The sequence below is a fragment of the Phodopus roborovskii genome, unplaced genomic scaffold (assembly GCF_943737965.1).
Source record: "Phodopus roborovskii unplaced genomic scaffold, PHOROB, whole genome shotgun sequence".
Taxonomy (NCBI): Eukaryota; Metazoa; Chordata; class Mammalia; order Rodentia; family Cricetidae; genus Phodopus; species Phodopus roborovskii.
This window is the reverse complement of record NW_026126515.1, coordinates 4,727,885-4,746,765: the sequence shown is the minus strand read 5'-3', so window position 1 is coordinate 4,746,765 and position 18,881 is coordinate 4,727,885. Positions and strand designations below refer to the sequence as shown.

Here is an 18,881-nt window from a genome sequence, read left to right as displayed (position 1 = left end):
CAGGGAGTCATAGAGACCTCAAAGACTACCAACGTTATGACTAAAGTGCTCAATTGGTCCAATGTGGGACACTATGGACATCACTAAGGCTAATAACTGTGATGGCTCTCATATGTGGAATATAATTAAACTCACGAGTTCACAGTGCTGCTACAAAAAGAAAGCACTATCATTTGGAAGCTCTGGGCTCTGTGATCTGTGGGAGACCTTCATTGTCCTCCTTGCTTGGGCTGTTCTTATGGCCTTACCACTTTACCTGTTTGCCTCATCTGTGGGCTCAGTGCCAGCCCATCACTGACAGCCTGCTGTGTCTCTCTACTGTGTCCATCTGTTTGGGGGAAGGCGTAGGGAGCTGCAGAGCTACTACTGTTAAGGGTCCACCCACACAGAGTTGATCCAGTTCTGCCTGTGGGGTAAACAGCTCCCCACCCCCACCCCAGAGAAGCACCTTTGCCTACTCTGACACAGAACCACTGTCAAAAATTAGGAGGGAATAACTCCACCATCGGGGAACACGCCCTACTAACTCCCTCCCGGGCTCCCTCATGGCACCCTGCACTCTAGGTGTGCTGCTATTCTTTGCTTCCAAGCCAGAAGCTTCTATTAGATGAATAAAGCATGTGTTTCTCTGCAGGCTGCAGGTCCTACGATCACGCGCCTTTCCAAACGGGCTTGAAGATTTCAGGAGGTCAACAAAATGGCTTTTGGCTGAAGTGTGGCTGATGGGGCTCAGGTGCTCAGTTGCAGTGGGGGCTTGTGCTCTAAGCTCTGTTCCTCCAGCTCCTCTCTGCTTTGCCCCCTCTGAGCCTCAGTTTCTTTCCGCATAAAAACAAAATGGTCAGGAATGCATTGAGCCAAGAGAGAGGAGCCAGACTCAAAAGTCACCTACTGTACCATTCCCTTTATGTGGTTTTCTAAAAAAGGCAAACATGGGGTCAGAAAACAGAAAACAGATCAATAGCTGCCAGGAACAGAGGGGTTGGGGAGGGATTAGTTACAAGGGGCACAGGGAACATTGGGGTGATGGACCTGCTTCATCATGGTGGTGGTTTTTCTCTGCGACCCCCCCCCCCCGTGGCATTACATCATTGTGTAAGTTTGTCAGAATTGGTAACACTCCACATAAAAGGGATGAGTTTTGTTACAAATGAATTACAGCTCAGTAAATTAGCAGCAAAAGTGATTACTTTGTCTCTGAGGTGTCTCTCAGTGCTGGCCTGCATGAGGTGTGATTATGGACAGCAGAAAGAGATATCCAAGGTTTTGATTTGCTTTTAAACATTTCCCTCTCTAAGTCTCCCACCTCAAGTCAAACATCCTTTCCATGATGTAATGGGAAAAATGGAAAGTGGGCTTCATCTTCGCCATCAGCTGCTCAGGACTGAAGCCTCTCTCTCCTTGGTGGTGGCATATGTGTGCCTCGTCCCTATAGATGTCAGATGTCCTCAGGGTGGAGGCCCTGTCTGGTCGGTCCTCTTGTTCTAGGTCAGAGTGTTTGCCCTGAAATGAACCGTTTCTGAGTGTGAGCTCAGAATCCAGATCCCAAGGCAGAAGCTGTGTGGCCTGTAGGGTGAATGCAATTGTTGATGGAGATGTGGTGTCTACTGTTTCTGCCTCCATCAGAGTCTGAGCGAGGAGGACCCTCCCCAATAGCCAACCACTCTGTTGTTACTGAGGCACACTTCTGGGGATCCACCAGGGCCATCCCAGTGACAGCAAGTGGTTTGAGGCAGTCACAGAGAGGCAGCTGCCTACATAGTCCAAAACGACCCATAACCGTTGGGCTGGTGGGAAGGAATGGCACTCCAACCCCCCGGGACATACTGCCCGCCTCCCTGGCCAGGGTTTGAGACATCTTCCATCATCATCATCGTTCCCAAAGCCATCTTAGATGTAGTGCTCCTACCAGTGCCTATTTTAGGAGAACTCGCTGTGTGCCAGGTTCAGGCTCCATTGTCCATGTTAGTTTCCAGATCGTCTCCTGGGAAGCCAGTATCCAAACGACTATCCGACTCAGTCTTTGCAATCAGTAGTGGTTCTCCATGAACAAGCCAGGCCTGGGCAGTCCAGGTCAGAGTTCTGAGGAGGCTGAAATAGGAGGAGTGTGCCACACAGATAGCTCCTCCCAAGCCACCCTCCTTTAAGTTCACTAGACTCTGTGACACAGCCATGGCTGTGTGGCCTATCCCTCGGTGCATAGTCAAGAATATCCCACACACTCTACTCTGACTGGAAAAAAGAAAGCGAGATGAAGAAAGATGAGCCTGGCAACTGCAGGTATACTCAGTGACTGTAAAGGAGGCGGGGTTCCTGGGGATGCAGGGGACATGGCTGAGACCAGTTTGTGGGCCTGGGAAGGGACATGTCCAAGGAACACCTAGATTTGCAGGCCATCACAAACCAAGAGAGGCCTTGGGATTAGAGGCCCCTAGAGTACCCTGGAGCCTGGGACCACTGAACAGCAGAGAGCTTGCATGAAGGGAAGGATAGCCTCATGCCTGCTAGGTCCGGAGGGAGGTAGATGGAGAGAAGAAGTTGTCAGGGTAGTTTCCAGACATCCTTTAGATTGTAACTGGTCCCTCCCCCAACTCCCATCTGAATCTGAACAATATCTGTCCTTGGAGGTGTGTAGAATTGTATGCGCACAGTGACAGTTTGTTAGACAGAGTGTGGAGATAAGCCAGACGGTAGGGTGTCAAGAAGGAGACCCAGTTCTCTGAGGGGATGGGGGCTGGTTGTGCCGAGGAAGGCAGGGAAGCACAGATATTGCGGCTGGGCCAGGACCTGATGGTGGGGCAGGATATGGACTAGAATGTGGCACATGTCACCTTGAACCTGACCCTCTACCTCTGGAGAGCTGACGCCGAGAGACAAAGGTGTGACTAAGGACGCACTCCCAGGTCTCTGAAATCACTCCTACTTCCAGGAGAGGAAATTCCTGCCACTGAAGCGTGCTGTGCGGGGCCGGCCTTGTCATTACCAGAGGGTCCTTGTGACTTTGTTCTCTTCTCCTCTCCACAGCCTGATTTTCAGGCTCTGGGTGTCCTGCTGCTTAGGCAGCGGTGGGGAAATGAGATTGTCTGTCGCTCAGGAAACCAAGACTCCCTGTAAGGAGTGGTTTGCATGCAGCAGATTCTAGTCCTAGGACTTATTTAACAGGGTATCAGAGTGGTCCCTGATACAGGGTCACTCCTGCATACAGACATCAGGGCAGCCTGACCACCCAGACAGAGCCTGTTGGTGATACTGCCGTCCAAAACTGCTGGGATGATCTGCTTTCTCTCTCTTGCTTTAGTGTCCTCGGGAGAGGGAAACAGATACATGTGTATGTGTGTGGTGGGGGTGTGGAGATGAGCCAGAGGTGACAGTAGGGAGAGATGTTACTGTTTTTTTTCTGTGTGTGTGTGTGTGTGTGTGTGTGTGTGTGTGTGTGTGTGTGTGTGTGTGGTCCTAGAGGTGCATTCTGCCCATGGGACCCCCCAAACCAAAGAGCCACACATAGTTAACTAGAGTGTAGTGGGTTCAAGTAGTTGTTTATTTTTAGACCGTTTTCAGCATGTTTGGTCCTGGGGTCCAGTCCCCAAATTCCAGAAAATAAATTAATGAGAACCACATGCACTATGAGGAGGCCATTCCGACGTGACTGTGATCATGCGGTGAATGGTCATAGGCTATAAGACAGGGAACCTTGGTGTGGGCAGGGCTCCCACACCCCAGACAGCTGATGGCAACTGGTTCTGTCCCTTCACTGAGGTGTGGGGAAGGCTGAGCCCCAGTTATTTGGATCCTGCCACCTCAGGGTCCCTGCCCCTTATTGCTACATTTGCTACGTTGCTACTTGATGGCCCCTGGGTCTTGCCCAGGGGAGGCCTTATCACTGGGTGGCACTAATGAGTAAGTTGCTGGCATCTGCTGTTGCCAAGGTTACATGAGCACAGGCCTCTTTTAGAGGGTCCAGTGGTGAGTTATTAGTGATTTATTTGACCACTATTCAACTTATTCCACGGTCTTTGCCACATATTCATCTCAGCCATGTCCTTTTAGAGGCTGGTGACACTTTATTTCTCCCCTGCCCTGGGCTTCCCTTTTCCTGGAACTTCTTGGAACATTTTCTTGTAATAAATTCTCCAGGGCCTCAATCCTTCCCCGGTTGTGGGAAGGCTTCTTGGTGCTGTCTTCTGAAGCTCACACGTGTGGAACAGAAAAAGAAGACATCTTCAGAGAAAAACAAAACAAAACAAAAACAACAACTTGCACAACAAGCAAGGGTGGCCAGACTTCCTGGTTCTGTATCCTGTTGGTGAGGTAGTTTGAACATCCCAGGAACCCTGTTGGGCATGCCCCATGGAGTTGGCTAGTCCAAAGGTGAAACTTAGCACTAAAGAGGCCCTTCCTGGGTACTAGCCTGGCACCTAGCTACTGAGCTGTGGGCAAGTCTGGAATACACTTAACTGCACTGTCTTTTGGGCCTCCCTTTGTCTCTGGGGTGCAGCAGCAGCTTGCCAGGGGGAATGAAACTGACATGCTTCTTTCTAGAAAGGCAGGTTGTTTCTTCTGCCTACCTGGGCCAGCCTGGTGCTTGGTGCTGCTGCATATTTCAATGTACAATCTCCCAGCTCTATTCTTCCCATGCAGGGAAACCTTACTTCTGCTTTTGTTCTCTGCCTGGGCCATGGGTGTGTTTACCTGCTAAGGACTGAGGAGGCTGCCAAAGTGATATTTTCTCCACAAGCCATCATGGGGTACAGTCTTGTCTCAGAGGCTTCTAGGGGCCAGAATGGGACAGAGGAATCCGCTTTGCTGAAGAATGATTATCAAACATCTAGATTTTTGTCTGTGTATACCAGGTCACAGGGAAGCTGGCCAATACCCAATTTTTCAAATCTTTGCATGACAAACTGACTTGGGCTCGTCAACTTGAGTGGAACAGCTTTGCTCTACTTTCTTATCTCAGCTCCTTGCCTGATCTACTAAGGAACAGGCCACAGAGGCCATACAATGAGCTCCCCACTGTTGTGAAAACGTATGGCTCCTGGCTGGAATCCCACTGAAGTGTTTGCCCTTGGCTCTTCTGAGCCTGCTGAGATTCCCCTCTTCTGTCTCCTGGGGATGTATAGAAGCTTGACTCCCATTCCATCTCGGGACTAGAGTATCCTGGCTCTGGGTGGGCCATGTGGGGACCTCCAGAGTGGGACTGATTTTCTGGTTATCGTAGCAGAAAAAGGGTATGGAAGCGCGGCCAAGAAGTCTGTCCTATGCAGGCTGCAGCCTGGCTTAGAGCGTGTTCTGTAGTCCATGGAAGGGGCAGGAGGCAGACTGAGGATGGACCCATTGTTTGAGATGTCTTGGTGTCGGCACAGCTTAGAGGACCCTTGGTAGGGAAGTTTCCTGTGTTGGGTGGAGATGAACCTGAACTACACTTTTATTCAGAAATTGGAGGGTTCTGTGTAGAGAGTTTTAAGGAAGGGGAGCTAAAGAGGACGAGTCAGAAGACCTCTAACTTGATTGTGGCCTCACTTCTTTCATGTGTACTCATGTAGTTGCCTAGTATTTACAAAGAGCCGGGCTCAGTGGGAGCAGCTGACGAGGGTCTGGGTGCCACCTCCAGTTTCCACCATATCTCAAGGAGAAAAGAACGGAGAGAACGGATGCGGTGGTCAAGAGTCTTCTAAGGAGGAATCTAAGGGCCCCTGGTGGCTCCCCTGTGGTGCATGGACAGGAGGCTTGTGGATCTGGGGTTGCGTAGAAGCAGGTATGGACAGGTTTTGCAGGTGGGGGCTAGGCTGATGGGTCACATGGTACACCCAGGAGGCTGGGACTCAACAAACACCTGGGCCTTTGGTCACCAGCTGGTGAATTTACTTCCATGAGCAGTGCTTCTCTCTTTTCTTTCTTTTTACCCTTCCCTTCCTTCCTTCTGTTCCTCCTTTCCCTTCTCTCTTTATATACTCCCAAGGGAGAGTTTTCGCCCATGACCAACAGAGAGCGAAAGAAGGCCTATCGCCATCCTAACAGGTGTTGGCAAGGAAGGTGTGTGGGCGAGAGACGTATTTGAATTTCAAAGCATGTTGCTTAGTACGGTGGTGTCTGAGGGCTCATGGCAATCACAATGACAACTGGACCAATGACCATTCGCTAAACATCTCCTATGTGGTGCTTTTACAGGCGTGACTTCACAGCCAGGTTGGCAAGCGGTCATTCTAACACATAGGAAGAACACAGATCTTTTGCAGGTTCTTGCATGGTTTGTTCTTCCCTAGGTGATCAGCTGTGTTTAATAGGGTGTTTTGGTTGGGCCGTCAGAATAAAGTTGAGAAGGGAATCCTGTGGTTGTGGCCTGGACCTGTCATTGGATATTGTGATTTAGCTTCAGGAATAACTGAGACTTAACCCACTAAGAGTCTGGCTAGGCCTGGTGCCAACCCTACAATCCATCCACCTCCAGGAACTTGGGCTACCAGTGGGGAGAAGCCCAATGGCCCCTGAGTTCGTGGCTATGTTTATTTCGAGTAAAACAGGAGGGAACAAACCAAGGTGCAAAGGGGAGGGGGAACATTAGACAAGAAGAAATAATAGTTTTAAAAGATTGTCACCAGAACCTTCAGAGGCTAAACAACACACTTTGTCATCTGCACTTGTGCCTCTTTAAGCTCTGGACCCTTGGACATTTGATGGGACCGGAGGGTCGCCACCATACCCACAGAGACTTCTTTAAAATTTGGTCGGTCTCAGAAAAGGGTGGAAAGAACTTGAAGTGCCATCGGTGCGGAAGATGTGATTTTTGACATTTTACGTGAAAGCAGTGTCTGTCATCCATCCACTGTGTCTGGGTGGCTATCAGTGTGGGAAGGCAGGTGGCAGTGAGCACTGAGTGCATCAGAGAGGATAAGGATGTGATGCATAATACTATGTGCCCAGGTCCACTCATCCCCCTCGAGTTTGCTGGAAGGCATGATTCCCCAGACAACTGGACAGGTGAGGTTAACATCTCAAGTGATAGTCAGACAGGAACCCCATGAAACATTCTCTGACCAAGTTAGAAATGGGCCTTTGGAGAGAAAAAGCCTTGGTTCGAGACTGTGCAAGAGAGAGGCTGTCGACAGGCGCCTCTCCCCGGCTGGCCCAGCAACGCTAGACTCTCTCTCTGGTCTCCCATTCACCCACCGCATCTCCCCACCATCGCTCTCCGTGGCCCTCACTCTTTCTCCTTCACAGTAACCAAATCTCCCAGCAAGGAAGCTCTGTCCGTGGATGTGGAGCGCCGCCTGCCCGGGTGCTCTGCGGGCCCAGGCCCTGGGGTGGGGGCGGTCAGGAGGACTGCATCAGGCCCGTGAGGCGCTTGCCCGCCAGCGACTTTCCCTGCAGAGAGAGTCAACAGAGAGCACAGCACGGGTGTGCAGACACACAGAGGGACAGAGACAGAGAGCCAAACAGGTGAATTAATTGCTGTAGAAATTACTCTGGTCAAAAGACCAACCATCCAACCCAGCTGACCCTGTTGACTGGGGGATCCTAGTGAAGGAAGCCCCAGCTAAGGACAACTGAAAAAAAGAAAAACAAAACAAACAGGACTTAGGGCAGGTTAAGGGAGTGTATATGGCTAGCACACTAGCTGGAGTATGGAAGTTTTACTTACCAAAACCTAGACATTAAAGCCCTCAGATCCTTTAATACCTATGGGCTGCCCTTGAACTTGATTTGACTCTAGAGTGGAAGGAGAAGGTGTACTGGGGAAGTCTGAGGTCAGGAATGGTGGGTTGACACAAATAGATGATGACTACAGAGCTGCGTGATTAGAAATTAAGGAGTTAGTCATGGAAATTCTGAAAACTGTGAGACCTACTTGAAATGAAGGCTTGACATAGGATTTGGGGACTTTCCGCTCTAGGTGCTGATGCTGTGAACATGACTAGGGACTTTAGTGTTCTGGAGCAACTGGAGTGCCAGGAAGGTGCGTTCCTGTCATGTCTGTGTCTTTGATTCCCCATAGTAGTACCCACTAGCCAAGAGTGATGACCCCGGACCAGGAAGTCTATGATCTCTTAAATCCTATGTGGCTAATCAGAATCAAAGAATAAATAGGACCATGAGGCCTGGTATATGAGGCACAGAGGTTCTGGGACATTCTAGTTGTCTACATGTTCTGTTGGGGTGGTTGAGGAACCCATGATCTGGAAGGGAATTCAGCCCCGGGCAGCCCGAGGAGCTACATGGATGAATGAGGCTCGATTCCTCGGCTTATTTCCCTTGACATGGTTTCTGCCTGTTCCCCGTGCACCCATTTTAGAAATTCATATTATTGGACAGGGGTCTCAGAGAAGAGTGTGACTGTACCCAGGTAGATTGCTCACCATGTCTGGGAAAACATTCAAAGCCTGTCCTGCTATTGACAGTGGGTCAGTGGCGCCATCACCATCTGCAGAGGGCAGCAGATGATCCCCCATCAGCAAGGACTTTGGCAGTGCCAGCGCATGGGCCAGCCATTCCTCATGTTCATTTCCAAGGGGGTGTGAGGGCTCATTTTGTTTACTGGGCTTGACTGTGTGTAAGCTGGATGTAATTAAAAAAAATTGATCTGGTTGGTGAAGCCTAGTAGGGCACTCAATAAACCTGCTGATTGATGAATTGATGGATAATGGGCAGGTCTAATAAATGAACAAGAGCTTGGAGCTGGCAGGATCCAGGGCTGTGTATCATCTGGCTTAGATCTCTATGGAGGGAGGGACACAGTCAACCTAGCGGGGACTGTTGATGGCATGGATGAAGGCGTGTGCAGAAACGGAATTGCTCCCAGGAGCTGTCAGAAAACTGTATCTACTCCCCTTCTATTTTTTCCTTTTCCTTCCCTTCATTTCTACCCTATCTTAAAGGAAAATCATACACACACACACACACACACACTCTCTCTCTCTCTCTCTCTCTCTTCCCATTGAAAACCTTATCTCAGTGTTTGGATGCACTAAACTCAGCCTGTAGCAAGCCGTAGCCATGTTTATACTAGGCTAAAGATTTTTTCAGTCAGATTTTAAGTCGTTGAGGGTTCCTGTGTGTGTGTGTGTGTGTGTGTGTGTATGTGTGTGTCTGTGTGTCTGTCTGTCTGTCTGAGTGTGTGTGTGCGCGCACCCACATGAAGGTATATGTGGAAGTCATAGGACAACCTCAGGTGTCATTTCTGAGGCGGCACTTGTCCACCTTGGTTTTTGAGACATGGTTTCTCATTGTCCTAGGGCTCCCCTGAGTAGCCTAGGCTGGCTGACCAGGGAGCCACAGGGATGTGTCTAGCCCTGGTGCTGGGATTATATCAGTATCCAGCTCATGTTCTCATGCTTGTGTGGCAAGCATGTTATGTACCTAGCTATCTCCCCAGTCCATCCTATATCAGTCTGAAAATCACTAAAAGGATGGCCAGTCCTTTTACAGCAGGGACAGCACTACAGTGCCCCTTACAAGACAGAGACACCAGCTTCTAAGACCTCCGTCTCAGTCCAGCTCTCACTCTCCTTTCTCACATGGACCAGGGAACGTTTGTCATCCTGTTGATTCACTTGGGAATGTGCCTTCTCAGTGTAGGCATAAAGGACTGGGCATAGACTCCTCTCTGGGAAAATGTGAGTCTAAGGACCTTCTGGGGTAACAGCATTACTTCCTGTCACCCGTGTTCACCCCTAATCACATTAAAGGAGTGGCCTGTTGCGGCAGGAACCACACACTGAATCTGGCTTTCTCTTCCCCTTCTACCCTTCCTCTACCAGGGCCCCAAATTAAACATTGTATACTTAGATATCTGTGTCTGAGTTGCTATATACTGCACTGGGGTCCCAGTTTAGCTAGTACATGTGAAAAAAAAAAAAACACTGAATCTGAATAAAAATGTTACCAATGTGTAACATTTAAAAGCTCAAACACTTAAAAGCTCAAAGACGAAGAAGGTTTACCAATTGCCCAACCCTTATTATAGTTCCGTCTTCTTTAGTGAGGTCATTTTGGCTGCAGAGGCACTGTGGGTTGAGGCAGGGTAGATATTTTTTTTTTTTCCCTGAAGGACTGTTCTGAGTGATTTTAGCCCTGAGGCACCCCACCCCTCACCTCTCTTTACAGAAAGAGCCTGGCTGGATTTGGAGGCAATAATTAATCTCTTCCTGCCAAAACAGCCTCATAGCTCTGGCTCCAAAGACCTGTGGCCAGCCTGCAAATGGTGTGCCCCACCCCTTCTCCCATTTTTAGGGACTTCAGGGATGAAGCAGGTAGCTAACCAGCCCTTGATCGGCTCCTGGGATTAGTACCAGTCTCTCATGTGGTATGTGGCCTTTTGGTCCTTTTCTTACTGCTGAGCTCACATTTACCAAATACGAGCTCTGATGCTAAAGATGGAGGGCAGGAGGGCTCACTTGGGAGATGGCTTGGAAAGCACTCTGCGCAGCTGAGGTGGTCTAGCTGCAATCCACCCGCCACACCATTTCCCGAGTGAGGGAGGCTGGGTTATTGGCTGCAAGGAAGTTAATCACACAGGAGCAGCCAGGGCTGGATGCCTGACCAGGGGCTTTGGGGAAGAAATTGTGAGATTCTCCCTGGCTCAGCAGCAGCCCTGCCTTCTGAAGAGCAGCGGTTCCTATGGTGTTCAGGGATCAAAGTGAAATCCTAGAGGCGAAGCTGTCTGTGTTCTGAGGCGGGCTGCCCCAGAGGCTGTACCCAGCAGGCTTGCAGGCTGCTTCAGGTACCTGCTCTACCCAGAGACGGGAGGGCTTCCTGTACCCCATAGGGCTCTCTCCTCCCTCTACTTTCCTCCCATCCCTGCCTCCAGCTTAGATGATTCTGAACAAAGGGGAGTGGTCACTTTGCCCCTGCCTGGCACTCAGAGTTACAGACACAGCCATGTTTGGGGGTGTGTGTGAATGTGTGGTGTTCCTCAGTGCCGGTCAGTTGGGATTGGACTATGGTTCCAGCTCAGCCTGAGGCCTTGGCAAAGCTGAGTGAAGCAGTAGAGGGTGGTTGAAAATGCTCTTAGCAGGCAGCCTTTGTCCAAACGAGGAAATATGCAGTGATGAAGAACTGAACTGTGGAAGGTACATTCCACAGACACCAGAGCTTTGCACACAAATAAAGCGCCTTTCCCCTTCCACACACTTGGCAAAATGCAGCCCAGGAGAACTTGGGATGCTTCAGTTTCCTGGATCAGGGGCTCGATGCTTGGTTCATAAACACCAGCACATTCAACCCCCCCCCCCTGCCCTCCCCTCAACAGATGATTTCAGCTCTATGGCCCTTGAGATGGCTAGAAGCCTAGAAGAAGGTATTACGGGATCCTTTGTTTCTGAAAGACAATGCACGAAAGGCATAGCTCCCTTTTGTGCACAGCTAGAGGAAGAGCCAACATGCTGTTGGACGGCATGCGGAGGCTCCGGGCATCACACTTCTAGATAGTAACCAACAAAGCATGCATGACCCTGTGACCAAGAACTTTTGTCACTTACTTACCTGGGAGACTGAGGCTAAGAAGCTCATTGGCTGAGAGGAGAGCCAATGTCTCGGGGGGGGGAACTGGGGGTGGAGAGAGGTGTCACAAGCCATATTGGGGACAGCAGGGCCAACCACTAGGGTCTCAGGGAGGGGAGTCACTCTTTTTAATGTAAGAGAATATGGGCATTTGAGCTGATCGGATTCTCTGGCTGATCTAACTAAAGTTAGATGTCTGCAGTGTTTATCAAATCAAAACCTAGGCTCCAGTGGGGTTTGTCTGCCCTGGGAAGAGAAAGTGCATTGGCGGGAAAGGGGCAGAGGGGACTTTGTATGATGGTGGGGTGCCGGTTACATGGGAGTATAATTTGTCAAACTCATTGAACCCTATGCTTCAGATCTGCGTTTTACCACATACAATCATAATTCAAGGAGAAACCAGAAGGAATAAGATTAGGGAGGAGAAAAGAATCCCAGCTGTCCTGTCACCGAGTTTCTACTCCTCTTTCTTTGTTAGTTGCTGGGTCCATCTTTGCCATTCTAGAAACTGAATGCTCCCCTCCTCCCCGGGAGAAACTCAGGTCCTCTGGACAGGACTAATTGGAGGTGCTCTTTCTAGCTTCCACTGATCCCAGCTGAACCCCTTGGTGTGACACACAGGCACTTTTCCATCCTTGCTAATGGGCACACCAACTCAGAGATGGGATGTACTTTCCAGGAGTGTGAAGGCCATGTATGATTTGATGGTGCCCAAGTTCACAGAGGTTGTATATATGCATGCAGAATGACAGGCTCAGAGGATGGGGGGTGGGCCGGGCCAAGGAGAGCAGCTGGAAAGCCATGAGCCAGGTTCAAAGGCTAGGGTTCCTGGCGAGGGCTTAGCAGTTGAGGGCAAAGCAGAGAGCCTAACTGTATCAGGTCTTTCCCTGGGGATCAGAACTCCTGTTGCTGTCCCCTCCCCCCCCCCCACACTGAATAAGGCAAGAGGAATGATTTGCATAGAAAGTATGAGGAATCCCATGACATCTCCTTTCCCAGTGATAATTGAAGGAGGAGAGGGGGGGAGGAGGCTATTTCTTGGGGTGGTTCAGATGTCTGAGGAACTGGCAGGGGATGGTAGAAGATCCTGTCCTTAGAAGAATTTCAGAGCATCTTCAGCTGCCCGTCTTTTCTTAGCCCGTCTTCCACTATGTAAGGTGGGGCCGAGGAAATAGAAAATACAGGTAATGGGACATGCTGAGGATACCTGGACTACATCCACAGTGGGCCAGACAGCAGCCTGGAAGAGGGCATTTCTGCACTGTTCCACTCTGCCACTGGGTAGGAACTCTGGGGGCTGAATCCTACAAGGTTGTCACTGAGCTTTCTGGGGCTGAAGGGCATTTTGTTTGTTCTAAAGTATTCTTTCTATTTGAGTATTATATAAGAAGGTATATAGGAAAAAGCTACAGGTGTAGATGAAGCGCAAACTAGTAACAAAAACTTATAGCTAAAAAGTATTATATATTTAGGTAGACCTAATCCTGAATCTGCTTTATAAAGGAAAAAACCAATCAAAGTAGAAAAACAGTTCCTCATGCCACATGTGGTGGCGTAAACGGGTGGGCGCCAGTGGGTGCATGGTTACTGAAGGGACTGCGGAATCTGTTCAGAAGTCACATCATTTGAACACAGGGACCATTTTCAGGTCAAGAACCTGAAACTTGAATTTAGGAAAAATGAGCTGTCAGCTACCCTAGCTGGATGAATGCAAATGGGCCAAGCTACCTCTTGACCTCCCAGGGCCTCTCTCTGAATTCTTCACCCATTAGGTGGCATCTGTAGCTCATATACCTCTCTTTGCAAAGCATACTTTTCCAATTGCCCAGGCCTTGGTGGAGGCAGGGTGGAGCCAGGTCTCATCACTAGGGACCTGGGTTAACAGCAGCTGCCCTTGGTGGTAAACCTTCAGACCTCTAGGCACTTGACAGACACTTGGACAAATGCCCACCACATCCTCGCTGGTTAGGTAATTCTTTACCATCATGTAATGTGGGGGAAAGGATTCCAGTAGAGCTGGAGAGATTTTCCTGAGAACAGGAAGCCATACAGTGGCAGAGCCAAGGTAATGGGCCTCAAGAACCACCCATCTTCTTGGCACACGCCCATGACTGTCGAGGGAAGAGGCAGATGGGAACACCCAGGCACTAGGCACTTCTTCACATTCTTCTGCACCAGCTTTCTGGGCAGTGCAGGGTATTCTTCCTTGAATATACACTTTCTGCTGTGCTCAGGGCTTCTCCTTTCTATATTTGAGAGTTTTGTGACCAAGGACGCATCCCTTGTTGACTGCCAAGCTTGGTAAAAGGTATCTTTGCCTACTGCATTGAGCCGGGGTGTAGATGGGCATGGCTTGGGCCATACAGATTGGCAGCAGTGGAGCCTGAACACATCAGCTGAAGCCATTATTGTGTTCGTGACTATGTGACTTTGAGCTCTCCTGAAGTGACCTCAAGGACAGAAGCAGAGGTGTAACACTGGCTTTTCTAAGATGGGTCACGTAGAACGTACTTAATTCCGGTTAGAAATGACTCCATGTCAAGTCATTATGGATCAAGTGCCTGATTTGGGGTATCCCAGACAGGACAGAGTAGAGAACCCTCCCTGGATGGTGTCCACAGACCCTGGCTCCTGCCTCTCAATCAAAATCATTACTTAGGATATCATTGCAGAACTAACCTTTGCTGGCAGGTTTGGGCGAGCCATGAGAGACCATCTTCCATTTCCCTCCAACTGCACAGAGGCTAATCTGGAACTAGGCAGGGATGCCAGGAGAGATGAGTGCACAACAGCTGAGCCCTGGACTGGTGGCAGAATGCCCTGACACGGACTCTCTGGCTTCCTTTCCAAGTCCTACATTTCCACCTCCCCTGCAGTGGAAGCTGCTTCCCACCCACCCCCCCCCCAAGACTATAGGGCCTTCAGTCTCTATTTCCTCTCACTCCAGTGGAGCAATCTGCCCTTTCTGCCCTCAGCTTGCAGGAACTTCTTGGTGGCCTCGGGAAGGGAGGGGAGTGGAGGGGGGCATTTTGCTTGCAAAACCCTCCAGTAGCATACCTGCCAGGGGCCTGCACAATGTCTGCCTCATGCTTTTCTTCCCTCCCCCCCCCCTTAAATGTACATGGAGATCTAAGCTCTGGTTTACGCCAAATTAGGAAAAGGCCAAAGACTCAAGAAAACAGGGAGATGACTATGTTGCTATTGGCAACAACTGGATGCTCCTGTTTTTCCAACAGGGAAGTTCAAGTAACCCTGGGCTATGACCACAGGGTGCATGCAGTTAAAGCTTAGAAATTTGATATTGTGGACAAGCCAGCAGAAGAAGTCGCTTGCTTGGCAGTATGAGAATCTCCTGGGAAACCTGTGAAGACTTCAATGCCATTTACCCAAAGGCACTTATCTCCTACAAACACACACTGGCTGGTGTCCCTAACTATGGTAGCTGCTAAGGCAGAGCCCAGGAGGCAGGAAGACTGTTTTCTGATTTATTCTTTGCCCTCTGTCTATCCAAAGCAGAATGCTTCATGAATGTTCATATGGCACATGGAAAGAAGGCAGTTCATTCCCCTTTCCCTCTCTATCACCTCGACTGCAACCCAGCATTTTATGAATTCTTAACCTGGGAAAGGGATAAGCTAAGCAGCACTCTCAAGCATCCTCCGGATAGGACCTTGGGCTGTTGAAATTCCTAGCTTCAGAGAACCTTCCCACTTCTCTTTCCCTGCAGACTCTTTTCTCATATAGGAATATGGGGGGGGGGTGGGCTTTCCTGAGGATCAGTCCAGGGATTGCAAAGGAAGGGTTCCAAAAGCCTTATTTGGTGGAAGAGGAAACCCCAGGTCAATTGGAAGTGGGTACCCTGAGACTTGAACTGTAGGACCCTTACCTAGGATGGTATTTATGCATTGCCTCCAGGACAAAGGACTCATGTTAGCATCATGTCTGGAATACTCAACCCCTTGTTTCTTCGGAAGAAAAAACTCTGGGTGTCAAAAACAGGGATACCAAGAAATGGGTGCCACTGATTGACCGTGGGACCAATGCGTGAGGTTAGGAGCTGTGAGCAGAGCCAAGGCCACAGACAGACAGACAATCTCTGCCGGACTGTGGAACACTGTCTATGCAGAAGGATCCCCAAGTTTAGACAGTGTAAGACACTGGGATCACTCACCCACTGCTGGAAGGAAGCCACCTCGGGGGTGAAACGCGGCAGCCATTCTGACTCTGCGCCAGCAGCACTAGGCAATTGTGTTTGGGGGAAGGGAAGGGAAGAATAACTCATCCAGCTGAAACCGTGAAGACCTGTGGCTTTAGGGACGCCCCTGCCCAGATGCGCACACAGCCATGACCAGCATGCAGTCCATGCACCATGCATAGGCACATGCAGGCCTGCAGCATATGGTGGCACACAGACCATACACTGAATACCTAGGTGTGTCTCAAAAAGGCAGAACATGCACCTGTGTACACTCCTGTTCACATGTGTGCACGTAATAGGGCAGGCATTTCACATAAGCATCTCATGCAAGATACATAAGCAGCTACGCAGTTAATGGGTAGAGATTTGTATATCGGCTCTGGACTGTGCCAACCTTTGACCACACTGCAGACTTGAAGCCTGTGCCTTTAGACACATATAAAACAAAACAACAAACCAACTTCTCAGGAAAATCCATTGTGTTACCCCTGTTTATGGAGATGTTGTAGAGCACTCTCTGCCACTTGCTTCTAAGCCTTCCAACAGCCTTGCTGTATAATAAGTGCTTAAAAAATAGAAACCTCTGTTTATCTGGCAGATGGAGCAATGGGCCTTGGTGTGAGGTTGCATTGCTCAGGGTGGGTCCAGGCAGGCAAACAGTTGAGAGGTGAGTTGCCTTGGAAATGTGGCTGTGAGAGCTAAGCTTAGAGGACTGAATTTTACAGACTTCTTGTGGACAAAGCCATTCCTGGTATGTGTCGGGAGAAAGGAGTTATCTTAAAGTCTGGGTCTCTGTGGGAGTCCTGAGGCCAGGTCTTGGCAACACAGAAACAGTGTAACTGTGGCCCCTCCCATCTGTTGGGTTGATGAGACTCACAGCTCCAAGGCTTCCTGGGAAGTCCTTAAGAGCCACAGGAAATAGGTCATGTGCCAGAGGCTGGCCCCTTGGGCACTGTAGTCCCTCTCCATTCCCTAGGAAAGCAGATGAGAGCTGAGTTAAGTTTAAAGTAGGCCAGTGATAATGGCTACCATGCAGTGAGTTGTTACCATGCCAGCCATTGTAGTAAAATGCACCTTGCACATGGTGCACATGCCACTTATACCCCTCAACTATTAAATCAATACAGAGATACCAGCTCGCAGAACCCTGTTGCAAATGACATAAGGTGGTAAGTGAAGAACTAAGGATGGCATTTTACAATGAATACTACTCAATGGTTGTCAGGCTGCAAACAGTGTGCCCTATGTAAAATTTATACTTCATCACTTACTATTCTCTCTCTTTTATAGAAGGAGAAACTGAGGCTTAGAGTATCTTCTCATGGTCATCTAACTCAAGCTATGCCCAGCAAGATATGTTTAACACCATGAGTTCCCAGGAAATGGTAGCTGCCATTCTCATCTTCTCATCTAGTGCACACCTCTGCCCTGTCCTGCGAGGCAGGGTATGGTATGCCCCTCAGGTCCATGAGTGACTTTTTAAGGCTCCTACATGAGTATTAGGTAGAGCAGGGGAGTGGCTGCCTGCTTCTGACTCACTTCCTGTGAGCCCTAAAGGGACATGGCTCTCAGGGGAAGAAACAAGCAGGTCATCTGTGATAGTGATGGATAGTGATGCGGATGCAGACAGGGACATGTGGCCAAGACTTTGACATTCAATCGTAGGTGGTTAGCACAGCTTAGTCACAACTCAGCTCTATCCTCTAGTTAGGGACACAAGCAGAGGCAACTGGCTAGGGACAGGAGCAGGCTCAAGGGTTTTGAGAAGCCAGGTGAGAGGGCCCAGCCAGGGGCCACTCAAAGGCACACACTTCCCCAGGCAGTCCGTGTAGTCTCTGGAGAACATGATCATCTTGGGATCCAGACACCAAACCTGGAAGAAGCAGGTCAAGGGCCCTAGTGGCTAACACCCAACCCATACTCCTCGGTGGTCTTTCTTTATGATGTCCTACAGACCTAGGAATTAGTCAAGAAAACTATGATTGAGGTCTAGCAAATGATGGGATCTGAAGCCTGTATCATTACCAAGGAAATCACCATTGAGTATATGACCTCTGGTCATGATCACCCACATAGGATAACGGTTGCCTCCTCTACATAATCTTTATGGATGGATGCTCTGGAACCACATAACATATCTATCATCCACAACAAATTCTGCCTGCTACCTGTGCTACAGACTACAGGGTTGTGTCTTTGGTTCTTGTTGGATAGTCTGTGGGTTCTACAAGCCTACTCTTTGTGGGAGAGACGAAGGCCAGAGGCATGTGGATGAGGCCAGGGATCCCTGAGTCTCCCTGCTCCATATCTCCTAGTTCAAGGCCCTGCTGTCCTGACAGGGATTTAAAGAATGTCTGAGAATGCAACCACCACCAGCCCTGCCTCAGCCTTCTTCCAAGTTTAAAAAAAAAAGTCTTGTTAAAACTTTGCTGACTTTACCAGGATCGCCATGTTTAATGAGAGGCCTCAACGAATTTGAAAGCAAAAGATGAAGAGATGAAAAAAAAGCCATGAGCTGTAATCACCGTAATTACACAATCCCAGGACGAGTTGAAAGCAGCCCCTGGTGAAGCCTGAGAGAGGAGGGAGTGTCATCTACAATTGGGTTGGTTCTTAGGACAGCTGAAAGGAATGTGACATGAAAGCTCTTTCTTCCCTTCCCCAGAGCCAGGTCTGAGGTGGCTTCCCTAGGCAGGACCTGGGAGGGGGGAGGGGTGTGCAAGGGAGGGCAGTCTCTTTCTGGTCTGAAGCCCCTGGGGCATGTTAGGTTCCTGGTGTCAGCTCCTTCGCCTAGAATCTGCAGTGGCATTGAGTAAAAGATAAATGGTCCTTTCTGTTTTCAACAAAATACCCATCCTGTTGGGAAATGTGACAAGCTATGCTTTTTCCAACCCAAGGCCAGGATGCTCTGTGCCCAGCCCCCTGTGCCAATGAGTGCCTGTGTCCCTCACTGGTTGACCTCCTTTCAGGCATGCAGAGAAGACAGCCCTGTTGCCTAAGGCTTAGCTGCAGCAGCAGCAACAACAAATGGTCAAGGTCGGGGAAAGAGGGAGGCAGGGATGATGTGGAGGGCAGAAATTCTGCTTCTTGAGTTTCCCTTACTTTTTGTTTGTTATTTTTTTCTAAGGCAGACTCCTGGATCCCTCTCCTCCAGTCTCAGCAAACTCCCCCTTATAACCCATTTACCTTC

General features: G+C 49.5%; 1 protein-coding gene across 8 annotated transcripts in view; it reads right to left on the bottom strand.

The window, feature by feature from the left end:
- Positions 1 to 6,313: 6,313 nt before the first annotated feature.
- Rgs6 (regulator of G protein signaling 6) overlaps positions 6,314 to 18,881 on the bottom strand; it is a 482,896-nt gene continuing 470,328 nt past the window's right edge. For 2 of the 8 annotated variants that reach the window (XM_051196275.1, XM_051196276.1), the window contains exons 18-19: positions 15,665 to 15,731; positions 6,314 to 7,359 (exon numbers count right to left, since the gene is read on the bottom strand). In XM_051196275.1, coding sequence (XP_051052232.1) covers positions 7,196 to 7,359; positions 15,665 to 15,731 — 231 coding nt within the window. In that variant the 3' untranslated portion in view covers positions 6,314 to 7,195. The remainder of the gene's footprint in view (positions 7,360 to 15,664; positions 15,732 to 18,881) is intronic. The other 6 variants (XM_051196274.1, XM_051196277.1, XM_051196279.1 and 3 more) reach the window with 4 other exon arrangements.